Source organism: Genypterus blacodes, unplaced genomic scaffold (assembly GCF_046128005.1).
Source record: "Genypterus blacodes isolate CSIRO-AG114 ecotype Tasmania unplaced genomic scaffold, CSIRO-AGI_Gbla_v1 ptg000109l_1, whole genome shotgun sequence".
NCBI lineage: Eukaryota > Metazoa > Chordata > Actinopteri > Ophidiiformes > Ophidiidae > Genypterus > Genypterus blacodes.
This window is the reverse complement of record NW_027466913.1, coordinates 392142-419912: the sequence shown is the minus strand read 5'-3', so window position 1 is coordinate 419912 and position 27771 is coordinate 392142. Positions and strand designations below refer to the sequence as shown.

General features: G+C 46.6%; 1 protein-coding gene across 11 annotated transcripts in view; it reads left to right on the top strand.

Moving 5' to 3' along the window:
- The window catches only part of kiaa1109 (KIAA1109 ortholog), a 53810-nt gene that overhangs the window by 5515 nt on the left and 20524 nt on the right, over positions 1-27771 (top strand). For 10 of the 11 annotated variants that reach the window (XM_076161018.1, XM_076161017.1, XM_076161016.1 and 7 more), the window contains exons 6-51: positions 230-404; positions 702-783; positions 1284-1477; positions 2460-2539; positions 2737-2887; positions 3066-3222; positions 3680-3758; positions 4511-4602; positions 4748-4865; positions 5037-5192; positions 5749-5846; positions 6025-6209; positions 7306-7412; positions 7581-7813; positions 8256-8471; positions 8620-8757; positions 8980-9156; positions 9803-9931; positions 10581-10700; positions 10806-11140; positions 11364-11614; positions 11704-11944; positions 12293-12784; positions 13970-14243; positions 14407-14544; positions 14725-14795; positions 14944-15117; positions 15685-15805; positions 16061-16210; positions 17002-17129; positions 17247-17449; positions 17601-17798; positions 17890-18101; positions 18597-18748; positions 19178-19328; positions 19539-19691; positions 19782-20022; positions 20254-20402; positions 20961-21186; positions 21500-21661; positions 22710-22894; positions 23113-23285; positions 23376-23952; positions 25098-25296; positions 26547-26810; positions 26946-27039. In XM_076161018.1, the coding sequence (XP_076017133.1) occupies positions 230-404; positions 702-783; positions 1284-1477; positions 2460-2539; positions 2737-2887; positions 3066-3222; positions 3680-3758; positions 4511-4602; positions 4748-4865; positions 5037-5192; positions 5749-5846; positions 6025-6209; positions 7306-7412; positions 7581-7813; positions 8256-8471; positions 8620-8757; positions 8980-9156; positions 9803-9931; positions 10581-10700; positions 10806-11140; positions 11364-11614; positions 11704-11944; positions 12293-12784; positions 13970-14243; positions 14407-14544; positions 14725-14795; positions 14944-15117; positions 15685-15805; positions 16061-16210; positions 17002-17129; positions 17247-17449; positions 17601-17798; positions 17890-18101; positions 18597-18748; positions 19178-19328; positions 19539-19691; positions 19782-20022; positions 20254-20402; positions 20961-21186; positions 21500-21661; positions 22710-22894; positions 23113-23285; positions 23376-23952; positions 25098-25296; positions 26547-26810; positions 26946-27039 (8401 nt within the window). The remainder of the gene's footprint in view (positions 1-229; positions 405-701; positions 784-1283; positions 1478-2459; positions 2540-2736; positions 2888-3065; positions 3223-3679; positions 3759-4510; positions 4603-4747; positions 4866-5036; positions 5193-5748; positions 5847-6024; positions 6210-7305; positions 7413-7580; positions 7814-8255; positions 8472-8619; positions 8758-8979; positions 9157-9802; positions 9932-10580; positions 10701-10805; positions 11141-11363; positions 11615-11703; positions 11945-12292; positions 12785-13969; positions 14244-14406; positions 14545-14724; positions 14796-14943; positions 15118-15684; positions 15806-16060; positions 16211-17001; positions 17130-17246; positions 17450-17600; positions 17799-17889; positions 18102-18596; positions 18749-19177; positions 19329-19538; positions 19692-19781; positions 20023-20253; positions 20403-20960; positions 21187-21499; positions 21662-22709; positions 22895-23112; positions 23286-23375; positions 23953-25097; positions 25297-26546; positions 26811-26945; positions 27040-27771) is intronic. The other variant, XM_076161008.1, reaches the window with a different exon arrangement.

The following is a 27771-nucleotide window of genomic DNA, read 5'->3' as shown; positions in this document are numbered from 1 at the left end:
CTCTTGTTGTTGAGGATAATGCAACTTTAATCGTCTTTGATTCGTGTCGAACAGCAGAAAACTGTGACTCACTCATATTTCAGTCTGCTTTTAAGCTCAGCCATCCGTGTTCAAACATGTAGCAGACACAGCCCAACAGCGTCTTGATGAACAAGTTATTGAAGACGACGCCAACAAGAGATGCAAATCTGACGAACGACCTCTTTCACTTTGTCCCCCTTATGTCCAGATCCCAAGGCAGAGACCCGGCTCTACGTGACAGTCAACGGCTTTGAGTTCCATGTTTACAACCGGACCGACCTCTACGCCCGCCTGCAGGAGACCTTTGGCCTGGAGCCCACGCTCATCACTCCCAAGAAAGATGAGGAGAGGGGGCGGGAGGAGACAAAGAAGACCCTGGACAGGTGCATCATGGGAGCTGTAAATGAAAGCCTGTTAATGTTCAGGGATGTGGTTGTGGAATGCAAACAGGCAAGGGCGAAGTCCCATATAAATAAATAAATGGAATAAATGGAAATTTTACGACAAGAAACCTGAACCAGCCATAAACAAACATTTAGTCAGTGCAGCGCCTACATTCATAATAAACTCAGACGCCAGGTGCTGTCATCTCAGACTGACAGACAACTTTACTGCACAGCTCGGCAATAAATGTTCCACTAAAGTTTTATTCGGCCTCATGTTTTGTGCTTCTTGTACAGCGTGAACATCAAAGCAGAGAGTCCGGACCCCTTGTCGTCGTGGCGCTCCCTCATCCCCGTCATCAAAGTTAACATCAGCACGGTGAGTCTCGTCTCTGGGTTGCTCATGCAGAAATGTGGTCAGGGGTCTCATGTTGTGAAGCTGGAGTGCAGTTTATAGTTAATCTATGACAAAGGCACCAATCACCTGCAGTACCTGGAGACTGAAGTACCACCTTAAGTGTGGGGCTATCAGCAATCACCGAGGTCTGATTGATGCTGATGATCCTTATGACAGGTGATCCAAGTGGTGTGTGTGTGTGTGCGGCTCTTTGCAGTGTGATGTGAAGTCTCTCTCCATACACATCACATCAGCATTCATACTGTAAAAGTGCAAATTGCTTTCTGTTTTATAGTTTAATATTGTTGAGATCCCAACAAGGAGAGTTAGAAACGATACATATGAATTATAAAGCAGCTAACCTTCTGTAGATCACGATCAGATATAAAGGTAGGTATAAAGACTGATACCAGGTTAAAGTTCCCCTCCTATGTTTGTCTTTATTGGCCTCTTTAAGTGTGCGTTTGTTTGCTTCGCCGTAGGGTCGAATCGCGTTTGGAAACCATCACCTCCCTCAGACTCTCTGCGTGAACTTTGAGGACGCCTTCCTGACGTACGCCACCAAGCCGCCCTCCAGCCACCTGGACCAGTACATGCACATCGTCAAAGGCTCGCTGGAGAACGTGCGTGTCATGCTGGTGCCCAGTCCACGATACCTGGGCATGCAGAATGACGAGTAAGATGACATCACTGTTTTACATATTGCATCATAAAATCTAGTGTAAATCTCTTATGCTCCGAGAGAAGGTTGCTGTTTCTGATATCACTGATTCTGTTGACTAAATCTCAATTAGTTTACATTACATTTACATTCAGAATTAAAAAGACAGTTGATGTGTGACATACGTACAGAATTGTATTGTGATACTATCCGAGAGGGAGAGATCCTGTGTGAATAAGCTTAACATTTATATAATATTTGTTGATTCATTGTAATAAATGCATTTTTACTTCTCTGTTTGCAGAACTGGGAATATTTAGCTCCACAAACTGCTTCTCTAGCTATATTAGTATTTTACGTGGCGGTGATTCATCTCTATAAATCATCCTTAGACTCCAGCAGAAGGAGATGGTGTAACACACAGCAACACTTACACCACAAACCGCAGCCAAAACATTCACAATGCTTATTTGTGCAGCAACGAATACACAGTTTTTTTTAAAGCCACTTGTATAAAGGCCTTTCAAAATAAATATCATTTTATTCCAAGTTTCTGACGTAAATAAATCTGCTGTGACAGTCTTTATGTCAGTCAGTGATTTGCTCTGCTTTGAGTCTGTGAGTGCAAACTGCAGCCCTCTGAAGCCTTAAAGCTGCTGAACACAAGGGTTAAATAACAGAAGGCAGTACTGCCAACGTCAGGAGAATATACAGACAAGACAACAAACTTCTCCTCTTTTAAACTTCAGCTCACTTCAGCTGATTGAGCATAGAGGCAGGTAATACCTTGCCTCTATTACAATTCTTGATTTTTTTTAAAGTTTGATTGGAGGCTGAAGTTGAGCAAAACTAAGTAAGGAAACATGAACACATATATCCTTTCCACTCCTGGCACACAAATGTGACCCAAATTGTAAATATTACACAACAGGTTACACAGTCTTCTCTAACCTCTCCCCTCTTCTTCTCTAACCTCTCCCCTCTTCTTGTCTTGTAGACCGCCCAGACTAATGGGTGAAGGCTTTGTGGTCATGCAGTCCAACGATGTGGATATCTACTATTATCAGGATGAACCTGGTACGTGCACGCAGGCGTTACGGTTCACTTATCAAACAAGTTAACAGTAAAAGGGAAACTTTGCTCATGACTGATGGATTCTGACCAGGAGTAACTCAGTAGTAACTAGTAGCTCTTCAGTTTCTTAGTTAGTTGAAGGTTTTATATTCGTGTGTGTGTGTGTGTGTGTGTGTGTGTGTGTGTGTGTGTTGGTGCAGGTCTGGTCCCTGTGGAGCAGGAAGGCGGGGAGGAGGCAGAGACGTGCAGCGAGGGGGAGAAACTGCAGGACTTGCCTCCCTGTTGGGGTCTAGACATCGTCTGTGGGAAAGGAACGGACTTCAACTACGGCCCGTGGGCAGACCGCCAGAGGTGGGCAGCCTACATGACTATTTATGACTGCAGTGCTCTGTGATGTGAGCCCCTGAATGTATTAGACGCTGTATAACTTTTGTAATGGTAATTCCTGGAATAAACCAAACCTAAAGGATGAGACATGGATTGTGTGAAAGGATTCAGAGATATAATGATGTACGTATTCATTTTTCAGGGACTGTCTGTGGAAGTTCTTCCTTCCAGCCGACTACCAGGCCATGAAAGTGACGGAGGAGGCCGAGCCAGGCAAACCCAGACAGATCCAGGCTTTCGAGCTCCGCATGAACATCATCGCTGACGCCACCATTGACCTGCTTTTTACCAAAAATAGGGTGAGTGTTGCTCTTTGAGCTCTTGTTTCTTCTTTCTCTCCGTCTCTCTTCCTCCCTTTGATCCACCCCAGTGCCCCCCTTGATTTTCTCTCTGTTTTGCGTCACCATATTGTAGAGGTAGATAGTGGTTCATGTTTTATGCTTTTGAACATTTTCATTCTGGAGCAGTGCTGGCATTTTCACAAGGCTAGAGTGTGTGAAGTGCATATTAAAGAACAACATGTAGGCGAGCTGAATGTAGGCATCAGACGGCTTTAATCAGCGAGGATCCTTGTGTTAGTCCCTCTTTTATTTTTGCTCAGATAAGCTCTGTCTGTCTTTCATACTTAAGGCAATAAGCTACCCTTGCTAATGATTTGACAGCATACATGAATCTCCCCTCTCTGTCCCTCTCTGTCTCTCTCTCTCACTCTCTCTCGCTCTCTTCTCTCTGCTCTGTCTTCGTCCCTGTTACTAGGAAACCAACGCTATCCATGTGAATGTGGGTGCAGGATCTTACCTGGAAGTCAACATACCAATGACTGTAGGAGAGAACGGTATGTGTGTGTTACAATAGCACACATCATTCTGTTAGCACTGAGGAATTTCAAAGCTGTTATGCAATGAGACTGTGAGATGAAGAAGAACCTCTGGGCAGTGATCCAGAGCCTCTTACATTGCGTGACTGTCACAAAACTCAGAAGGTAAAATAAATCACTTTATTTATAAGAACTAACGTCATAGCCACAGCTTTTGTTAGTGGAGAAGAAAGCGTCTGCTCGTCTGTTTGTGTCTCTTGACGTCAGAGTGAATACTTCTCCCAACTTCAGTCTGCAGACCTGAGTCATCCACTAAAGTTTGAGTTTTTAGTCTTCGCATTAATTCGCCAATGTTTGCATTAAAGTGATATAAACCCAGTGTGAAGTTAGAGTAGCTGCGATCCCTCCAGGCTCCCCCTGTATGCTGAGGTGTAGCTCCCTCCACACTCCGTAACCTTGGAGATCAGGTAAAGAGGTTAGAGGTTTATGTGAAAACCACGGCTGGAATAAAGCAGTTTACATCAGGCAACATCCACAACTTTACAGGAATAATATGACATTTATGAGGTGTGTGTAATGATTTAGCACACAGAGCACACAGCATTTCACGAGCCATCAGTCACTGTTCTTCTCTGTCGGCTCAGATTGAGTTATAATCTCTTATGTGATGGCCTTTCAGGGTTTGTTGGTAAGTGGCATTGGGTGCAGGAAATGTGCCGCATCTTTGCCTTTTTATAAATTGATGTCCCTGCTTCTCTGTCTGCCTACAGGATACTCACCCACCATAAAAGGTCGATTACTTCATGTGGACACCACCAGCAGCATGCAATATAGGACTCTACTGGAAGCTGAGATGCTGGCTGTAAGTATCTGAGAGGGGAAGAAGAGTTCCTTTTAGGACGCCTGCTGGGATGAATATCACAGTCGTGTGTATGACAGGAAACACACGCAGGCCTAATACTGACACTTATATGACCTGTGTGACCAAGCTTTGTCTGTGTCCTTAGTTTGATGTCAAAGCCAGCTACCCCCGGGTGTGGAACATGCCTCAGTCATGGCAGTGCGAGATCGAAGTCTACAAAGCCACATACCACTTCATCTACGCGCAGAAGAACTTCTTTACTGGTAAGACGCTCAGACAACGCACTGGAAGAGTCACAGAGGAACTTGTTCATGATGTAAATCCTCTGTGTTGTTGAGGAGACGAGCATTTAACCCTGTGCACTCTGACACGACCGTGACAGAGAATTTGTCTTTCCATTTTCCCGCCTCATCACCGTTTCTGTGCCTTCTCAGACTTGATCCAGGACTGGGCCAGTGACAGCGCCCCGGACATCTACTCCTTTGTGCCCTACTCCTGGACGTTCAAGGTCCTTTTACACCAGTTTGAGATGATCTGGGCTGCAAACCAACACAATTGGATCGACTGTTCCACCAAGCAGCAGGAGAACGGTGAGGAAGATGCACGACTACAGAACCTCACAGTGAACATGTGACCTTAGCTCATGAGGTCACTTTGGCTAGTTAAAGGAACATTCTGGTCAGATGTTTGAGCTCCACTGTGTCTTGTGCTGGAAAACATTGGGATGCAGCCTTCATACAGAGAGTTATTGATTCTGTGTCCTGTAAAGGAGAAATACAACACAACCATTTCTATTCCTGTCCACTGTGCCTCAGCAGCGACTTCATCGGAAGGATAAAAAAAAAGAATACAAATCCAATGACTTTTAATCAATCTGCTTCACATGATTAGCTTGCAGTATTGACCAGTTGAGAGGTGTGCAAACCAACACCGTGACTGTTTTTATTTAAGGTTTTAATACAGAAAGAATAATCTATAATCCCATCAAGCAGTGAAGGTCGTTCATTTCTCGATGCACCTTTCAAACTGGTAACTAATGACCATGGCGAGTTTATTTGACTTCATTAAGACATGATCTACTGTACATGCTCCACTGAATCCCAGACCGCTGCCGTGCTAATCCATTCTCTTATTGATCTCCTATAGTGTACCTGGCTGCATGCGGCGAGACGCTCAATATAGACTTCTCTTTGCCTTTCAATGAGTTTGTTCCAACCACCTGCAATACCCGCTTCAGCTTAAAGGTTAGTCATGGAAGAAGTCACTCAATGATTCTCCAAAATAGATTTCATAATCAAGTCAAACTGCAGGGATTCATCCTGTTTGCAAAATATCTCTACACAAATTTCAGCTGCATGTGATGTATGTTGCTCAGTTTGGCGTGTGTGTGTGTGTGTGTCTGTGTGTGTTATTCCACCACAGGCAGAGGACACAGACATGCGGCTGTCGCTGCCAGAATGCCACCCGAGCCGCTACCCCCTCCTCACGCTGGCCAAGGACTACCAGAACGTGAAGTTACCCCCGGACATGTTCATGCCAGGGGAGAATCAAGGAGCTCCGCCACCTAAACCCTCAAAGCCTCGCTGGAGGAACATCACCCACGCCGAGTGAGTGGAAGCTGACAATCTCTCTTTTCTCTCTTAGCTGTGCACAAATACTGAGTGTGTTAACAAAAGCAGGACGGATGATTCATCACTGTAACCATGACTCACATCATCTGGAGAGGAATGGCTGTCAGACTTGTAGGTGGCTCAGATGAATGTTTCTCTCACTGATCCTCACGTTTTCATCTCTCACTACCCTTTATATATTTATATAAATCTATTCAAAGGGTTATTAGTACATATTGGCTCATTGTTACACAGCTATGCAGCATGATGAGCATTTACATATTTCACGTCTCTTCTGTTGACGTAACCTTAATGCACCAAAAGGCTTTAAGCTGTGTTATGATCCAACTTCCATGTGTTAGGGAGTTCATTCATTACCAGCTGCTACTGAAGATTTTTCTGTATTGCTTACTGCTTTTTATTCACTCAACGCAAATTAAAAATCCTGATTTACAGTATGTGCACAGGCCTTGGGTGCGTCAGTCTTGTAGTTGTGACTCTTGCCTGCTACTGCCTGAGTCTGGCACTGCTGTGTAGCTGCTACAGCCAGATTGTCTTCAACTCAGTACTGTTCAGATTTCCATACACCAACAGTTTGTTAATAGAGTAACCATGAGCCATTCTTTAGCCTTTTTCAGCTTGCAGCAGATAAACAGAATGTGGGGGGAAAAAAACAGGCTCCTCATCTGAATTTAAAATTCCATGCCGCTTACACAACACTTTGAGACGCTTTGCCCAGGCAGGCAGTGTGCAAGCAGAAGCAAGACATTCCATTCTGCAAACGCAGGCAATGTAAGAACAGGCGCTCCACAAATTGGTTTATCAAGGCACCGGGCATGTACTGTATAGGGTGAGACAGCATCTATATCATGTAGTAGCACCAGCCCAGAGCGAGACTCAGCTAATGTCCAGGAGCCACTGGGAGGTGAGGTATAGGATGATACAGGCCCGACCCATTCATCTGCTGCCTCCTGTGTCTGCAGGTTAAATGCTTCATGAACCAAACGATGAACTGGAAAATCCACTTCATGTGAAGATAAAGCAAACCCTGCCTGTGTTGTGAGCTGACGTGTTTCTGTGTTCTCTCCCTCAGAGCCGGCTGGGTGGATTGCTGGAGTGTACCCAACTTCTTACTCATCATCGACTACACCTGGCACCCCATTTATCCCCAGAAGGCTGATGAGCAACTCAAACAGTCGTGTAAGGCTGCTGTGTATTCTTTGTTGTTTTCTAAATCTCACCACCAAGACTGCAGCCTGTGAATGGAATTCTAACTCTTATTTTACATCTCAGCTTTGTCAGCTTACATCTGTCTTTTCTGCCCGTTTTACATAATCTAGCCTAACACGTCTGTGATTTAATACCCAGTGTCTGAAATGGAGGAATCCATGCTGTCAGCCCTGCGCCCCCCAGAGCATACCTCAGCACCCCATAATGCCCCGCCTCGCTACACCGCCACATCTGCTTCAGCTACACACAACAGGTTGCCCGCCGACCCCTCAGAGCTGCCCCCGGACAGACTTCACGTGGAGATGGAAATGTCCCCAGATTCTCAAATAATCCTCTATGGACCTTTGCTACGAGCGCTGATTTCCATCAAGGTACAGAAATGCTAATGGAGCCTTCCTCTGTGGGACTCAGGACAGAGGAATTAGTTGAAGATTTATGGGCAGTGTCTGACCGCACAATTCCCTCAGCAAAAAATCCAATCTTGGGCTGTTACACCTTTGACCTTTGCAACATTGGTCCTGTAGTAAATCAGGTAGTGCCTGTGCAAAAGACAGAAACACACCTGCTGCCTCTTGTTCCCACTCTGATCAGTTGTGGATTGGGTCTAAATTCTACCCTAAAGACTAAAGACTACAGCTGAGGTGAAACTAATGTGCACCATCAGGGTTTGAGCTGCTTCCTATCTGGAATCGAAACCTGTCATCCTTTGATGTGTTCCCACTCGCAACTATTTCTATCAGCAACCAAACATGAGGTTTATGAATTTTAACCTTTTAAAAAGTTTCATTCCTCTCCCTTTTCTTGTTTCCTTAGGAGAACTATTTTGGCGAGGATGACATGTACACAGACTTTGAGGAGGCGGTGTCCAGCCCCGTGTTATCCACCTCCTCCTCTGGCCTCGGTTGGTCTCCTCTGGGCATGGAGGACAGCGATCAGCAGGACACCTCAGACATCCACCCGTTGGACCTGAGGCCCTGGGACATCACCGTGTTTATCAACCTCTACAAAGTCCACGGCCGCCTGCCAATGGTACCAAGATGACTTTAAATAATGTGTTTACACTCGGTCTGCTACAACAGCTTTGGCCTAATCAAGAACATTCTCTGGCTTCAGAAGTGGCATCTGTGTGTGTGGATGAAGTCTTGTTTGTTTACTTACTTTTCTCCGCTGCCTCCAGCATTGTAGTAGCGAGGGTCCCGAGGGTCCGTCTGGCTTCTTGGAGAGGCTGTGTTTCGAGATGAAGAAGGGTTACAAAGAGACGATGCTTCAGCTTCTCCTCTCTCCCATCCACATTTTCATCAGCGACAACTACCAGGTCAGCAACACACAACCACACAGCCGTCTAAACAAGACCACTGATGCATGGAGACATATAGTATAGTGTATATAGTATGTAGTATCTGATAGTGGTGTAGGATGCAGAATGTGAGTCATGCTGGGAGCAGAAACATGTTTGCATAAGAAGCACAGGTAGAGAGAAGAACAGATTGCACACGCTGCCTGTGAGCTTTCATTACTTTTCTTGAATTTCCCTCAGCGTCCGACGGCGGACGGCGTGTTGAGGGACGGCCACCTGAGTCTGTCGGGCCTGCAGATGAGGGCCCACGCCATGTTCTCGGCCCAGGGCATCCCACCCGGCAGTGACACGCTGGAGTACGCCTGGCTCATCGACATGCAAGCTGGGGGTCTCACCGGCAGGGTCACCATACCACAGGTGTGTGTGTGTGTGTGTGTGTGTGTGTGTGTGTGTGTGTGTGTGTGTGTGTGTGTGTGTGTGTGTGTGTGTGTGTGTGTGTGTGTGTGTGTGTGTGTGTGTGTGTGTGTGTGTGTGTGTGTGTGTGTGTGTGTGTGTGTGTGTGTGTGTGTGTGTGTGTGTGTGTGTGTGTGTGTGTGTGTGTGTGTGTGTGTGTGTGTGTGTGTTTGGGCTGAAGGGTAAGCCTGCGTCTTTTGGAACGTGATAAGAAATGATCTCTTCAGTTTGTTCATACATTATAGGTGTTACGATTACAAAACATACTTTCTTTTTTGAACCTCAGCAGTTTGAGAAGAACGACAGCAAACCCGACACGATCGACTGTTGTGTTGTTTATTTATAGCTCTGCAACAAACGGTACCCAAGTGATTTTGTAATCTTGGGTTTTGTTGACGCTCTGTCAGAGTAGTGAGTGTTACCAGCTTGTGGCAGTGCTGCATCTGGATTGTTGTTGCTGTCAGATGTGGCGCTCCTCTTTATTGTCTGTATGCGTTTTATTATTGTTATTAAACTTTGTGTGCTTTATTCTTTCTGATGTACAGTAGTTGATTGATTGCTATTGATTCATAGTGAGGTTGTAATGTGTGTGTGTGTGTGTGATTGTTAGTTGGCCAGCATGATGGAGTGGGGCGAGACGTTCCTTTTCCACGTGGTGTCCAGGGAGTTCCAGCTGGAGCAACCCAAGCCGTCCGTCATCTGCCAGCACGGCGTCGACCGGCGCATTTGTGATGCGAAGGTACAAACTGGAAACATGACATGTGATGTTTGTGCCTCCCCTTAATACTGGAGTCAGCCTCCCCACTGTAGCTGTACAGGAGTGTGTCTAACTAATGATAGCTGATAATCAGATACAATCAAGTCAGTTTATTGCTGGAAGCTTCTGAGTTAGTCTCTCTCTCTCTCTCTCTCTCTCTCTCTCTCTCTCTCTCTCTCTCTCTCTCTCTCTCTCTCTCTCTCTCCCTCTGTCTCTCTCTCTCTCTCTCCCTCTCCCCCCCCCCCCCCCCCCCCCTCATTTGAATATGCAATAGCTGCAAATCCCTCTAATGATCCACAGTTCTGACAGAACAAAGCTGAACAGCACCATCAAAAGCAAATGTACTGCTATGCTCATAAAAGTACACAACGCCATGTTTATGCTGTTGCACTTTGTATGGCTTACAGCTTAGAGAAACGCAAACATTATCAGGAAATATCTTGTGTGTGAAGGAATACTAACAAGGATATTTTTATCAGTCTGACAGCCCTCATTAGTTTGTGACAGCTGAGCTGTTGAGGCTACAGGCTACATCTCATGTATTATTTACAGCACAGATACAGTAAACTAGCTGCTGGCTTTCTAGCAATTGTAATAAGGTTTGTGGGACTAAGTGATGTTTGTCTCTCAGATGAGCTGCATGCCGGGTCACTGTCGCACATCGGAGGAGCTGAAATACACCATGACCCGACTGGCCATGGATGGAGTGGACCTCTTCATCGTGGAACACGGCTGTGCTGCCAGTGTGAAGGTAATTAGCTAAATCATTATTGGAAGTTAGAAGGCCTTCAGGTTTTCACTGTTCTTTTGGCTCGGTTGTCTTTAATTCTCTACACCGTGTCTTTCTCTCTCACAGACCAGCGCCATCCGCGTGGCCAACTGCAACCTTCACAGCCAGGCGGTGGGAGAGGGCATCAGCGCCGTGGTGCAGGACGTCAACATCCGCCAGTATATCGAGCAGCAGCAGCAGCACAGCGAGGCGGCCAGGATACAGCTGGCAGGCCAAGGCCAAGGCCCGGGTCAGCCGCTGGGTCTCGGTCAGCCCCCTTTGTTGCGACGTTCTGTGTGGCTGGAGGCAGGCTCAGTCAACATGAATCTCATCACAGCAGACATAGCCCTGGCTGCTGACCACCCGGCCAAATGTGAAGTCCAGAGGCATTTTCTGGAGCTACATGACGCCCAGTCCAAGAGGTAGCCAACACAGACTGGCAGAGAAGCTGCTTCATTCTAATTTACTTGTCACATTTTGTGGTGGAACATATTTCTCTATTTACCTCTTTTACTGTTCTCAAAATAAAATCGTAAAAAAGCAGAGAGTCATTCAGGGGCTTTCAGCTGTAGGCTCAAAAAGATTCTGCCTGCCTCCCCACTTCATTCATCATCCTCTCTTCACTTCTCTCCATTTGCCTCACAGGCTCTGGTTCCTCTGGCCTGATGAATCTGGCATTCGGAACAAGCGCAGCAGGAACCGATGTGGCTGCCTCGGGGGCTGTAGGTTCTTTGGAGGGACCAACATGGGCCTGGACTTCTTCAGGCTTGAGGATTTGACTCCCTCTTCCTCGTCAGCGTTCTCCTCCTCCAGCACAGAGTCGGACATGAGTTATGGTCAGTCTTTGCTGCAGCCTGGAGAATGGATCATGACCAAGGAGACGCCAAAAGTGGACGGTATGGGATTAGTGACAGCGGTTGTTTGTGGAATTCTGCCTGATCGATTTTAGATCTATTAACCCATGTAACTCATCCTTTTCTCTCAGGTAAAGTTGTGGGACTGAAGACAGACACACACTCTCCTTGCCTGCCACCCGAGCTACCAGAGAGACGCGTTCAGCAGCACCTCAGCCTCCAGGTGCCCCAGCGCTCCCACAGCTCTGCTTCTTCGTCTGAGGAGAACAGTACATCTAGTGCTGCGCTGCCCCTGCTGGCTGGAGAGAGGGACACACCTTCTCCCAGTACAGAGGAACGTGTATTCCCCATGAATGGCAAAGGTCCCTCAGAGTGAGTAATGCAAAATGACAAAGCAGAGGGGAATTATCCTCCATTTACTAAATGAGCTGTAGAATAAGCAGGACGCTAACATGAACACATAGAGGCCACCATTTAAATGTTCTAGGGTGATTTATGATGTGCAACACAACATTTTACATTATGTTAAATTTAATTGGCTGTCTCAGTTTACAGCGCAAAGGTCAATTCCCATACAGCACAGCAGAAGAAGCGAGTGAGACGGCACAGATAGATGTATACTTCCTTTAAACAATATCAACCAGAGGAGAACCAGGCCTACACAAACATTTTTACCCACTCACGCCCTCTGAACATTACCTTTGCTCTGTCACCGTGCAGCACCCTAGAGGACGTCCCCGAGGTCTCGCCCGTGTCCCCCACCAGCACCCAGGAGCGCTCGTCAGTGCGCTCACCCCTCTGTTCTCCGCTCAGACGCCAGTCCTCTGTGCACTCGGGTCGGCTGGGCAGCACCAAAAGCCTGTCTGCCGCCGTCTTCACTGACAAGCCGCCCCCGGTGCTGGCCGGAGGCGTCCAGTTCAGCAGCGAGGTTTCCCGCAGTGACGAGAACGTCCTAGATTCACCACGACAGCGACGAAGCTACGGCTCCTTCCCCTTCACGCCCTCGGCAGACTCCAACACCTTCCACCAGTACCGCTCTGCGGACTCCAGCATGTCCGTGGCTGACAGCGAGGCCTACTTCTCCGCCGCTGAGGACTTTGAGCCAATCAGCAGTGCCGACGAGGGGCCGGGGACGTACCCGGGGCGTAAGAAGAAGAGGAGGCAGCAGATGCAGCAGCCGCAGCAGCCCCCGTACCACATGGAGAACTACAGGTCAGCTCTGAGATTCATCCGCTGATTGAGATTGGCTCACAGGGGTTCATTAACGTCAACAAGTTTGAAAATGTGAAAGGGGAATTGTTTTGATGGTCAGATCAGACACAAGGTTAAGTGCTGGATTAAGACAGACAGCTCACACTCACATCAAAGCTGTCAGCACTCATCTCTTCAAGAAAGGGGGCAGGTAGTTCAAACCCCGCCACTGTCACCCTGTAGAGATGATGTGAGACAGGGTGTAGGGGAGGGGGAGGGGGGGGGGGGGCGCCCTTTCTGATCTACATCTGAAGAGTGTGATGGCTGCAGGTGTTCATACTTTCATTAAGTACCTCCATTGTCTCATCTTCTATGCAGAAATGTGACTGCCATTCTGATGGTGTGACTGTAGTGTTGAAGGGGAAAGTCAGATTTCAAAGTGTTCATTGTGTGTGTGTAACAGCATTGAGGACTCGTATGGTAAACATTTGCCTTGTGAAATCAACTGCTAATGGCTTGTTTTACACTTAGACCACACTGGGAAACCATTACAGACAGCAATGTGCAAAACAGAAAGCAAAGCATTACGCACTCAAACGCCTCACGCCAATTGCAAGCAAGCAATTTAAAAGTGCCTTAATGAAAGATCATTAACAGTGACAATGCCCAACACATTTCATTGGGCTAAACTAATGGATGCCAGTGTAAACACCTGTCAGCTTTTATTCATTACTTTGATTTAATCATGGATGGCTGGTTGGTGATCCAGAGAGTGTTTCAGATTGGATTTCAATTTCCTCCTCCAGCTACTCGGTCATTTCCAGTCCTACAAAATATTCTCTCATTGACTTTTTAAAATTGTTTTTTCCTATAGAACTAAAATGAAGTCCGTCTCTCTTCGTAGTCCCCACGGAAACATGGACATCTGATTTGTCTCCTTTAGTATTTTGACTGGGGCGAGCTTTTTCTCACATAAAGCTGAATTCATGGCTATGGAACTCGATTACAGAGCGACCGTAGATGCTGACAGAAGTGTTTTAAAGCTCTTAACTACGTGAAGGTGTCATTTAGGTGAAGGATACGGCTATTTGCCTCTGAAACTCCAGGGTTATATAAACCACACTTTTTAGAATCAAGTGGAAATTGCCTCCTAATCCGCCGTGACGCACTCGTCTGACACCCGTATGTAAATTTGTTGCCACCCAGCCGGAGCTCCATCTATCACAGTGTGGAGGGTCCGCTCACCTACGTTCTCAATGGGGAGCTGATCACCGAGCCGCGCCCCCTGCCCCAGCCCCCGACGCTGCCCCCTCTGCCCCCTCAGCCCCTGCCCAGCCACACGTCCCAGGCCTCCTTCGTGTCAGCCCTGGCCATGGAGGAGGAGAGCTCAGTGGAGGCAGAGAAGACTGCTGAACCCGGCCCTGTGACCCGGCAGCCCCATGTCATGGCTTGCTACCAGAACTACCTAGCCCACTATCAGGTAGAGTCTCTTATCTGTGGCCCCTCAGCAATGAAAACACTGGAATGCATTCATTTGTACTATAAAAGTAATGTTTTCTTTGCTCCATTTGTGGTTATATTCTACTAAAAGTCAGTGCAGTTTGTGCAGTTGAAATATATTTACCCATACGTTCCTCTTCCAGGTGTCAAATTGGTCAGTCAAACAGCCCACCAATAAGAGAACCTCCAAGTCCTCTCTGCACCGTCCCCTGGATCTGGACACGCCTACCAGTGAGGAGAGCTCCGCCTCCTTTGACCAGCTATCAGTTCCTTGCTTTAAGGTATGAAGATGGGACATTCAATGTGGCCAAGTCTTGTGTTGTGTAATATCTATTGATTAATAATGTACTCTGTGTATCAGTTGTAGGGTGAAACGTTTGTCTTTGTTTACTTCATGTATTTTGTGCAGACCAGTGCCACCTCTTTGTGACTTTATGTGCTTATATATTGCTTTATTTTAGGTAATAAAGTCAGGCCTGTCAGCCAGCTCGCTACTGGATCGAGGAATTCAACTGATGGGAGAAAACAACAGGTACTTAAGACGGACAAAGTCTATGTATCTCTCCCAGGAGCATGGAAACATTTCCCCCACACTTTTCTTTCACTTAGTCACCCGTGTGGATGTCTCTAAGTCATATGCAGCATAATCAGAGACTGTATTTCCTCCCTGTCCTCCCTAGTACACCTTACACCCCGCTGGATAAGAGAGCCATGGAGAACACGGATGAAGACACCACCACAGATGACTGGACGCTGGAGCAGCCGTTAGCACAGACCAGGACCACAGCCATCGTGGAGGTGAAGGGGGCCGTCAACGTGGTGCTCACTCCCCTCGTGGCAGAATCCCTGGACAGGTAGGGACCGTTCTTTACTCCTCTCCTCTTTCTGAATCATCTCTGTGTTTGTCCTCAGCTGCCAGTGTTTCTGTTTATCTCCGCAGCTGTTTGACCTCATGTGCCTCATCTGGATTTAGCCAAAATAACTCTGCGGCTGATGCAAAGTGCTTCTCACAGTGCAGACTCTACATCAAGCTTTATAGATAGTCTGAAGCCGAGATACTTTAATCCTTTTGCACACTGCATGTGGAATGTAAAACTCTGCCGTCAGCGCCCTGCTGTCAGAGTCTGGTCTAGTTCTCTCCGCCAGCGTGAATCATGATTTTGACAAAGGCTTAGTTTGCTCAGAAGAAGGTTTGGGCTAAATTGCATGTGGAGACGTATCAACACGTAGTTGGATTGTTGAAGGACACACATGTCTCACGGCTCTCAGTACATACAGTTTAGATTTATGGGTGGTGCTTCATATTTGGAGCAGTGACGGAAGGCCCTTTATATTTCACATGTGTCAGGCCTTTGTATGTTTCTGCAGTATTTAAGGATTTCTTCTACAATCCCTATAAAATGTGATCCTGTGTGTTTCAGATACATTGAGTCCATGGTTCACTTTGCCAGCATTCGTCACCCTGCAGCCATTCTAGACGACCTGCATGAGAAAGTCCTCAATGAAGCTTATCAGATCAGCAAGTCCACAGTCACCGAGTCTGTAAGTACAACAACAACAACAATCCAGAGCAGCATGCAGTCAGACATTTACAGAGGAATATGGCTTGATTTGATTAAAATACAGGTTGATAAACGTTGAATTCTGATAAGTTACAGTTAAAAAGTTAAATTCTACTTAAATGCTGTCACCAAGTGTCAGCAATTTTGTAGGAAACATTTTGACATAGGCTGAAATCAGGATTCAGCAGTGAATGTGAATTAGACGCCTGACTGTTTGGGGTCTGGATCCACACAGAGCCAAACAGGCAAGCAGGAGCACAAGCTGTCCAAGACGGAGGGCACGACCCCCGGATCCCTCAACATCTCCCACGGCCAGACAGACCTGTCCGTCAAACCGGATAATGTGAAAATCAAGGGCCTCCAAGCCAATGTGTCCATCCCCAAGGTAAGAGCAGTGACCCCGAATAATGAGAGGCCAGCCGGGCTCCTCAGAATGTGCTCTGACTGAGAGCAGACTGAGCACAGATCCATGAGCCCAGTCCACAGCTTTCTGACTCTCAATCATCAAAGACACTCTGTGCAATGGACAGAGCATTTTTTTTGCCTTTTCCATTCCACCCAGTGTGAGTTTGAGTCTATTCTAAATGAATGATTCAGTAGATACATAATAAGATTCTCATTTTGTACCAATACAGTTTTTAATTAATCTTTTTCCAATTGTATATCTTCATGTTGAGAGAACCATTTTATTTTCTGAACATAATCTCACATGATTAATAATTTTTAGTGTATTTATGACTTTGGAACAGACACAGTTTATCATATTTAAAGAGATTTGTTGGGGCGTCACACTGTTATTTATTCCCAAATCATCAGATTTCTCTAGTTGCTTTCGGAAAGCTACAGCAGTTAATAATTGTGTTTGCATCGTGTGTGTGTGTGTGTGTGTGTGTGTGTGTGTGTGTGTGTGTGTGTGTGTGTGTGTGTGTGTGTGTGTGTGTGTGTGTGTGTGTGTGTGTGTGTGTGTGTGTGTGTGTGTGTGTGTGTTGCCACCGAGGGTTCAATTAGCTTCAGCTCGCGCAATCTTACATTTCTTCCCACTGCTTTGCTCTTGGTCATATGTGATGAGCCAAGCATTTTCCTGATATATTTCAAGTGTGAGTCAGCATGTTAGGATATAATATGTTTTGTTTAGTTTGCTTTATTTAATGTGTTATTTGTCCTCCTCTCTTGCAGGTGAATCTGTGCCTCCTGCAGGCCTCTGTAGAGGAAGGCTCACCGTCCTGCTCCAATAAGAGTGTGACCCATGTGTCTCTGGTGGCTCTGTGCTTTGACCGGATCGCCACCCAGTTCAGAATGAACAGGTAAGCCACATGTCTTCTGTTACCATGGAGAAATTTGGGTATTAATACTTTAATTCACCTCTGACACAACTTTTTGGAGAAGACATTTGAGCGTCTTTCTGTTCTGCTCCTCTTCAGGGGGATCGTGGAAGAAACCCCCAACACCACAGAACACGGCCGGCCCTCTGTGATGTTGGAGAAGTACGCATCAGCCACCAAGATGCAGCCTCAGTCCTCCGGCTCGCTGCGCTCCAACGCAGGCATCGAGAAAGGCAAAGAGATCGCCGCAAGACTCAACGTCCACCGTATCCACAGCCAACTACGAGGACTGGACTCCACAGGTTTGTTTGTGTCCCTCTTTGAAAGCATACGGTATGTGGCCGGCACAGGACCATAGGAGCAAGTACATTCAGGGTTAAACATGTCAATCGGTCATCCATTGTATTTAGTGGTTCAGTTCTCTGAAATGATGTCTTCCTCCTGTTCTCGTAGACATTGGCACGTGTGCCATTACAGCCATTCCTTTTGAGAAGTCCAAGGTGCTGTTTGGCCTGGAGGAGATGGAGGAGTTTTCTCTGGTGGATGAGACGGACGCCCAGGCTGCAGCAGGGGATCTGGGCCGCACTGCTTCCCTTGAGAAATGGGGCTGGATCATGTTTGAATGTGGCATTGAGAACCTCACAGTCAAAGGTAAACTAGCCCAAACTCTCTGAGCAGCAGCTGTCACTTGTGTAGAGTATATGTATGATTATTTGTGAATATATATCCCTCTCTATTGCAGGCGGCCGCCAGTCAGGAGCGATTCTTTATAATGCTTTTGGTGTGATGGGTCGCTCCGACACCGGGGGGAAAACGGGAATGTCCAAGTCCAACGGTTCAACCGGCTCCCAGACAGGCAGCGGCTACAGCACCGATGTGTCTGATGACAACCTGCCACATGACGCCACCAGCCCTGCCTCTGATGCCAACGAGCAGTCAGACTCAGATGACCAGGTGAGTTACTGTGGGAAAAGTTTAGGTTTTCATCGAGCTGATAGAATTGTTCCTCACCTCTGACTTTACCTTCTGCAAGGACACGGTAAATTCCTCTTCCTGTACTCTTTACTTATTAAATGGCTGTCTTAAAATTCAAAGCCTAGGGCAAGCTGAAGAGTTGTTAAATGTCACCAAGTGCCATCGCATGCGCACTTGTTAACAGAGTCGGTGCTCTCCACTCTCAACTGCAGGAACATTATGGAACATTATTCATGGCACTCTTTTTCACCGACCTTTTCATCGCTTTACCTTTCCTCACCTAGACGTTTTTGTATCTGGAATTTAGACGTAGGCTCTAGCCTGATCATAGGGAGAAGCAAGAGATAAAAATAAGCCAACTAGCACTGATTGATTTATAAGATCAGAGTCGGTGATGATGCCAAACTGTGGATGTAATCAGGATAAAAGGCTCTTGGTTTGATTCCACTCACACTGTTCTAATCCACTTTATAGGATGAAGGGGTGGAGTCAGATGACCTGAAGAAAGACCTCCCCCTCATGCCTCCACCACCCGACTCCAGCAGCATGAAGCTGACCATCAGGGAGATCTGGTTCAGTTTTGCAGCTCCCACCAATGTGCGCTCACCTTCTCAGGCCATCTCCAGGTGGGACTGCACTCACAAATGATTCACCTCCTAAACATAAACCTGTCACTAATACTGGACAGGTAAACACACAGAAAGTCTAGAAAACGACCGTCTCATCTCACAATTTCAATATTATCTAGTGTGCAGAGGCTTTATGCATAACCTTCAGCCTCATTTTGCTTTTGTGCCACATGAGAGCATCCGTCAACGATGCCGCTGACACAGGGCAGCGAAAATAAACAGCCAGGGGCCGCTATGTTATGAGCTTTATAGTTTGGATCCCTGTCACCAAGTTATGATTCCACAGGAGAGCAAAATGTGATGGTCAACCGTTTTGTTCACAAATTCTGCCTATATACTCTTATCTTGTTGAACATTCATGAGGTGTCCGCTTCCTTTTCACTCTCTCTCTCTCTCTCTCTCTCTCTCTCTCTCTCTCTCCTCCAGACAGCTGAATCTGCTCAGCACAGCCACGCCCGCCATCGGAGCTTGGTTGGTTCCCATCGACCAGCTCAAATCTTCCCTACGCAAGCTGGACATGGAGGGCACGCTCCGAGTGTGTGCTGTTATGGGCTGCATCATGACTGAAGCTCTTGAGGTCAGGGTTACATCAAGATTGCATACACCCATATCTGCTGGTTAAACTCAATAAGTCAGTGTTGTATTTGCTTGTTGTTGTTGTGATGGAGTTTTCTCCCTGCAGCAAGAACGTCACCACAGCTGAATATAACAACAGATTGTGCTTGTTATTTGGATCACTCTCTGGTTGAAGTCTAACCCCCACCACTCTCCATCATTCCCCCAACAGAAAAAGAGCATTCACATCCCAATCCGCAGCAAGTACAACCGTGTGACTAAACGAGCTCGCTACCTGCATGAGAACCCTTCCTGTATGCTTTGTAACATCCTGCACCGCTACCTGCAGCAGGCCGACTACTCTGTCATAGAGGAGGCCACCATGGTTAGTGCAGCCTGTGACGTTCAGACAATCTCAAGCTGGATTGATCTTGTCTGCTTGTCTTCACTAATCCGGCCCTTCTCTTCACGGCAGAATGATGGAGTCCCGGCCTTAGTGACGCTGAAGAAGGGTCTGGTGGCTTTGGCCAGACAGTGGATGAAATTCATTGTGGTTACTCAGGGCTTCAAGGCGATCGGTCTGATCAGGCCAAACCAGCTGGCCAAGCCCAAGGAGCCTCAGCAGAGCCAGGGCGACACGGTTGTGGGCCTGGATAACGGCGCTGCGCTGCAGAGCGACACCAGCGCAGACGGAGCTGAATTTGAATTTGACGCAGGTGGGAACGTGCAGCATTACGCACAAGCATGGTTCAGGTTTGACTGTAAATGAAGGAGTAAATGTAAAACCTTCTCAGTGTGCAGTAGTTTGGTCTGAGTTGTTTGCAGAAAGCAGAGAGGGGTGAATGATAGAGCACACACACCCTACACACACACACATCCTCAGAGTTTATTTTTACCGCTGTCATAAAGTTCTGGTGGGAGGTTTATATTATGTGATTTTTGTGAAGCCACAGTGAGTGAACACACCATGTTGTTGGAGGGAGCATGCAGTCGCCCTCCACCTAAAGAAGCCAACTCTGGACCTGTCAGCGGTGTGGAGATCATGAGGAAACTTTCCAAGTCCCACACACACAGCGAGTCAGCACTCAGAATAAAGGTACGGCTGCGTTCATCCGTCCGGTCTGCAAACGCATCGCAGATTAAGATTTTTGCATTCTGTTTCCCATAATACACCGTTTCTATACAAAATACATGTGTATTCAAGCAGCCGTCACTTATGTCCCCAGGTTGTTGAGATGAGGGGCTGCTTGTATATTTAAAGTATAATCCATTGCAGCCCTAAAGTACAAATAGAATCTCAAGGTGTAGAAAGGAGGGATAATGTAGCAACAGGGATGTGATTGAAGAAGTTCTTAAAGTCTTTTTCTCTAGAGGAGAATTCTGTTGGAAGCTATCAAGGAAACAAAGAGAGCAATACTCCCATACTCTTGGAAATCCCAAAATGGCAATCTGCAGAGACAAATCTGCTCCAGGAAAAAGTCCCTCACCAAAATTCTTGACTAGACACAATAAGAATATACAATGTGTAATCCAATCTCCAGAGCTTTATAAATGTCCTTGGTAATCTAAAATAATGCCGGCAGCGTCTTGTTAAAAAAGTGGAATAGTGTGAACATGACCTTCTCTCCATAATCTGCTCATTTATCGTACCCAGGGCTCACATCCCTACCAGTCTCTGAGCTACACCAGCGGGGAAACGGCAGCGGACTCCCCGGCCCACGTGAGCCGCGCGTGCCTGCCGGCCAAGGACAGCCCCAGGAAGGAGAGCCTCCTGAGCAATCTGACGGGCAGCTTCCGGAGTCTGCACAACCTCCTGGAGGGGACGCCCCAGAGGAACGAGCCCCCTGCCGCAGCAAAGAGCAGCTCCCTCACTCGCACAGGTACTTACAGCTTCTTCACGCTGCGTTAAGGATCACCGCTGCCAAGTGTGTGAGAGCTGCAGGGATCTGGTAGCCGCTGATTACAAGAGCTATTCATTTAATGTTGAATTACATCATCAAGTTGTCAATTTCTGCTTCAATGCTGACCCCTATTGTTCAGATATGTGAATAAAACAAACTGGACTTAAATCACAGATACAGTAGTTCTGCAGAGTGTGCGCAGTTATTCACTCTCTGTCAGTCACTTACATTCAACAACCAACACTGATTAGTTTTGTACTGTATTGGTTTAAGCTTTTCTTGTGAACTTCAGGAAACAGCATGGGGACGGACATGCTGACGGAGCACCCACTGCTGTCAGAGCCCTCCTCCGTCAGCTTCTACAACTGGATGTCCAACGCTGTGGGCAACAGGACCGGGGCTGCAGTCCAGGATTCTCCCGTCAACCGCACGCAGCACAACAGCCTGCAGACAGGTGAGGCAACCTGGGCCGGCAAAGAATAATGCTTACGTTAATGATAATTTTGGTTTGATCTAACGCTCTCAGTATTCTTTCCATCATTCTAAATGCTCACACACTCACTGATAGAGATCCACATGCTGATGAATGCAGTTAAATTCGCTGTAATGTTGTTATTTTACCAGAGCCTTTGGATTCTGTCAACAACTACCAGTACCAACCACTACCAAGCGTTTACAGCCCAGAAGGAGGTCAGGGGTTGTTGCTTAGTGTTAGTGTGCTCATGGTGTTGGTGAAACAAGTAGCTGGTCTGAGTACACTAGTCCCCCGTGGTGGTTTAGTAGTCACCTATCAACTAGCAGATAGTTAAGACTCCTGTTGTTGTAACTGCCAGGTGAGGAAACCATGAGACTGTCAGGAATCCCTTTGAATGATCCACAGGCCTGCTGTGATCTCTGCCATTACACCAATACTGTCTGTACAGTTGGGCAGTATTAGTTCCTCATTTTGTTTCTCTCTGACAAATCCAGCAGAAGCACGTCAGGTCCGCTGTCAAAGTGCTCGCTCTGCTTACACACACCTGCACTCCCTGTTTGTTCAGCCTCTCCTCACTGCAGCTCATCCGTTTGTTTGTTTTCTTATACATTTTCTGCCCAAATCGATAAAGTTTGTCATTATCTCCTCACCCGTGTGTCGGTTAATGACAGCCAGGCAAATTAGCTGCTGCTCTTCCACCAGGTTTCTCATAATGAAGTGAATGAGGTCTGGTTGTTTAAAGTTCCCCAGGCGCATAAAATGGCCATAAAGTAGTCTCTCCACATCCTGTGATTTAATTGTCACTCCCCCTCGCCCAGTATTTTATTCACAGTAACATCTTTATTATTGAGAACTGTGGTAGAGGTTTATCACCCTGCAATAGCCTCCCCTCTTCTTTATGTACATGTTGTATATGTATGCTTCAGATCCCCATTCAGCATTCTTCACCCAGCCCTGCTCATACTGCACACCTGTAGCTTCCAGGACCTGCTCAGTCACATCCCCTAACCTTCCTCTGCACCCTCAGGTGGGACCTGTAACCTGCCCACCATCCCCTCAGCGTCAGACTTCAACACAGTGCTGTCCAGTGACCAGAACACTCTGGACGGCACACACTCCCAGCATTCCCAGCACAGCACCAGTCAGGATGACATCGCCGACATCGAGGAAGGCAACCAGTGTCCAGCAGCTGTTCAACTAGCTGACGCTCAGGTGCACTCCATACTTCTGTTTCTCTTTCTGTCTGAATGTTCATAAAGGTTTAACGCTGGTAGATATTCCATGTACGCTGTAACAGGTCAGCTAATGTTTATTTCATGGGTTCATTTCATGTTTAGCCGTGTTTATCTTTCCCCACCTGGCAGGCTTTTAGTTCTTTAGTTTAAAAAATCCTCCATTCTCTGCCTTGACCTCTTGTTTTCCACCCTCAGGTTGTTTTCAAGCCTTTGCTGAGCTATACAGGCATCCAGGCCCAGGACACAACTCCTCTTAGCTATAAAATGTATTTTGGAGAGCACTTGTCTTTCTCTGGAAACCTAGAGTGTCTCCGAGCGGACATCGTGGACTCTGACACTTCCAAAGAGCGCAAAAGCAAAAGAAGAAGGTAAAATATCATTCACCTCTTCGTATTTGAGTGTTTTGAAAAAACTAAAGTGAATGCTTTCATTCCTTTTCTTTTTCTCCTCTACTATAGACAAGGCATGGTGAACCTTCCACCACTTGAGTTTAAACCAGCATTGCTGATTGAGACCTTCAGCCTGAATGCGGTGGTGATGGAGAAGTCCACCAGCGCCCCTCAGGGCCCCACTGCAGCCCCGCTCTCCTTCCATGACCTCAGCCGCCGCCACTACAACACATTCCACTGTGATTTCACTACGGCCTGCCAGGCCATCAGCCAGCGTGTGGACATGGCGCTCGTCCGCCTCATCCACCAGTTCAGCACCATGATCGATGACATCAAGGCCACACAGACAGACATCAAGCTTAGCCGATACACTGCCGGCTCTGCCTCCCCAACACCGACCTTCAAAGCCCGGCCTTACCGCCATTTCAGGTCGTCTGACTTCAGTCGCAGCTCGAGGGGGAGCCTCAACGGAGCAGGTCGGAGTGGAACGCAAACCCTGAAGAGCAAGAGAGGGGTCGGGGGAGGAGGAGGAGGGATGGCCGGGGGTTTGCCACCTAACGGACCTCCATCAGGCATGGACACGCTGGGGAGAAGGGAGCCAAGGGGACGCAGCTCGCTCGGACGTTCTGAGCGACGAACATCTAAGGTAACAATGAAACCTTTCATTTAAAAACACAAAGCTCTGCCTAGAAGCACCGCATCAACCACCAACCACTCCAGGGACAAGATAGGGAATGTTTAACCAAGAAGAATCGGTAAAAGGTCAAAAATGGCAATTAAAGGACGGTAGATGCGGTCAGATGTATCAAATGTATTATTCAAAACATTGTGTAGACCTTTTTAGTAGTATTGCGTTGCAGTAGCTTGGCAGCCGCTCCATGTAAACACACGGACCTTTTCAAACTTGACAATTTCAGCATTTAAAATTCCTCCACATTTACTGGCCGACAGATATTGATATTGGCAAATGCTGCTCTAGGAAATAAACTTGGTGTCGGGAAAGTTTGTGATAGGGTTTATAAAGGCTTATAGATGAGCTAATCTTTACACCCAAGGCCTCATGACCTTTCAGAGTCAGCCAATACCAACCTTCCTCAGGATATCAACTTGTGTTCTGGCTCAAATTGTGTTTAAAGTTGTTTTGTGCCAGACCCATCTATGCTTTAAATCAGAGCGGTAAGTTGTTATACCGACAATTTCTACACACCCACCCTTAGAGGGAGCCAGTGGATTATAAGAGCCAATCAGAGAGGAGTTGTTCTCACTGTGATATGTGGAGAACAAAGCCTCCTCTGCAGCATTCTGGCCTAACTCAGAGTGGTGAAAACCTCTCTGTATGTTTGTGTTCAAGTCTTCCACTGGTGCATCTCAGGTCCCTGTAGAAGCTTCTGTGACGGCTTGATGCAGGATATCTTCATCACATTCTTCCATTTATATCAACAGGACAGTTGTGTAGTTGCAGCAGTGGCAGCAGTTGGTTTCATTTTCAGACTAGTCTCACTTTTGTTCAGCTCACAGGCTTTTTATAAAAGTAACATCCCCAGAGGTATTCATCACAAACTTCCAATAACTTCAACAAATAAGACCTGGACCTGGGCTCTGCCTGAGTTACCTTTCCTTTTTTCTGAAGTTTAGGTCAGGAGAGGCTTCCAGGCTTTTTACTGAACTGTTTCTCTGCTCCCATGGCTACAGAGCCGGCAGAGCAATAATGAGAAGGAATGAGCAGGCGTAGCTGTTTATGTACTCTTCAGCCCCTTGTTGCATATTGAGTATTTCCCATGTGACCCACAGGTGTCCAGGAAGGGCTCCCGTGACGTTGCCGACCACATGGCCATACAGATGGACGACTCTGACTCCATCACGGTGTCGGAGCAGAGTGAGCCGTCAGCAGAATGTTGGCAGAACATGTACAAGCTGCTGAATTTCTACTCCCTCATCTCAGATCCCACCGGCATCCTGGAGAAAAGCTCCCCAGAGAACTGCCTGTCAGGTGGGAATAGGCACCCAGCAGTTAGTCAGTGGCTTGTTCCCTTCCTTCCTTCCTTTCTTCCTTCCTTCCTTCCTCTCGCCCCTGCACTCCTCCTCTGCTGCTCTTGTCACGTCTCCCCTCTATACCTTCCTTCCACATCTCCTCCTCTATAAGATCTCTCTCTCCGCCCTCCCATCCTGTCATCCTTTTCCCCTGGTGTCCTCCAGTTCTGAGTACAATTTTATATGTCACTATGTCCATTATTTATGTTTATGCTTCATAGAAATTGTATTTTCTCATCACAATATAAGCATTCTATGCAAATGTGTATTTATTTGCAATTAATCATTTCTGCAATTTCTGTCTTCACTCCTGTTTTCCTTTATATTCACACTCGACCCATCACACTGCTGTAATTGTGTGCTGGCTCTTGTTTCATTCCTCCCATTTGCTGCATTATTCATGTTTTATTCCTTTACACTCTGTTCTGATATTTCTTCTTGCAGCTTTTATGACCCTAGATTCTCTGAGGAATTCATTAAGTGTAAGACGGTGGCTTGTAGTGGGGCAGTGTTTCAACAGGAAACGCCTTCATGCGGTCACAGCCTTCCATCCTCACGGAGCCGTTCACTTTCCCTCTCTTTTTAAATCACGGTCGGTCGGTCGCCCCGAGCCAAATTTAGATCAGATACTCTGTGGGAATATGAGGAAGATATTAAACTCCATTGTGACCAACCAAATTCATTTTCTGCAGATTGCGTGTGTTCACGACAGGGATGTCTTCAAATAAGAAGTGAAACCATGACAGGAATCTAAGATCTGTGCTCCCATGATCCTCTTCTCTCTTGCAAATTGACGCTGAATGTATAAAGTAGCTCCTCATGTCCTGGTGATGTGTGTGAAGTCTTATATCTACTAGATCTCTCTCTTAAATGGTGAAACACTTTATAGTCATTGTGTAGAAAGTGTTAAAGGTTATGTTTGGTACTGAAATGATTCACAGATGACACCTAGGGACAGAGTTTTGCAGGGCTTTTACAGACAAAACACGACCAAACCTGTCTGTCCATCATTTCTGACGTGGCACACTGGTGCTGGTATAATGAGAGAAAGAATCCTAAATGATAATTAGCATCCTGTTTTGTAAATCTGGCCCTTCTAGTACTCACACACAGAATTGACACAGCTTATCTTTCAACCCTCATGTATATCCCATCCACATGCTGTACATACACACATTTCACAATTGCCTTTTCCTCTCTCCTGTGCAGAAGGTGGGCGTCGGCCCTCAGAGCCGCTCTGTAAAGTCATCTTTGAGAACGAGCAGCAGGAGCCCACCACTCCCACCAAGCCTCCAGGAGCAGGGGGGAGGCGGCGCAGCCTGGTGAGCTCCGAGCCACAGCACGTCACCCTCATCGTGTTCGGCATCGGCATGGTCAACCGCACCCACCTGGAGGCAGACATCGGCGGGCTGACCATGGAGGCCGAACTGAAGAAGATCCATGGAAGCTTTACACTGAAGGAGAAGATGAAAGGTAAGGCGGATAACAACATCTCAATGATATCATCCTAATATCCATCTTCTGTCTTCGTCCACCTTAAACACACTCCGTCCAATCGTCTTTGAATGTTTTTATTGAATGATAAATTCTTTTCTTATGTGTCTACAGATATTCTGCATCAGAAAATGACAGAGACCTGTGCGTCGGCTCACATCGGAGGGGTCAACATTGTTCTCCTGGAGGGGATAACGCCTGACATTCAGTACGTACACACACACACACACACACACACACACTTTCAGCTCAGAGTACTGAGAAAGAAACCTTCATCAGAGTTCATTGTAATAAGTGAAGTTTGATGAATTAATAAGACATCTTTGTTATTCATTTTAATCCTATATAATCGATCATTTCAAAGGCATTGGTTGTGTTTTCTTTTGTTTGTTGGCCAAACTTTTCTCACAGTTAGTTTGAACCTGATTGATGTCACTCAGATCAATACAAAACTGTTTCAAAGTAAACACATGAAGGAGGATTTGCTCCGTTCTTTGGCTGCACTTGAAAGCAGCAACTGCTCACATGAATGCCTTAATGTTTGAGATAACTTATCTGTCAATGTCCCTGAGTTGTAAGAGAAGAACAAGTACAGTGTTTTTCACAAGAGCGAGGCCTCGGCAAGAACCAATTTAAAGCCTCCTTTCTACTCAGACAATTTTAACAGCAGGTTTTGTTTTCGACGCAAGCAATTTCCTCAAATTAAACCGCCCTAATCAAGTTACAAGCCCTGTAGTCATGCATTCAGACAGTGGCGCTGTCTCCGCACGGTGTTTTGCTTCATTTTAGAATTATACTGCTGCTTTGAAGAGAAAAAGAAAAGCTGTTTCATCTCATTCTATTAAACAGATCCTGCCTCTATGGAAGAAGCAAAACTTAATCATATTTCCATTTGGTATGCATCCAATCGCACCCGAGTGTGTGGCTGTGTATGCCAGGC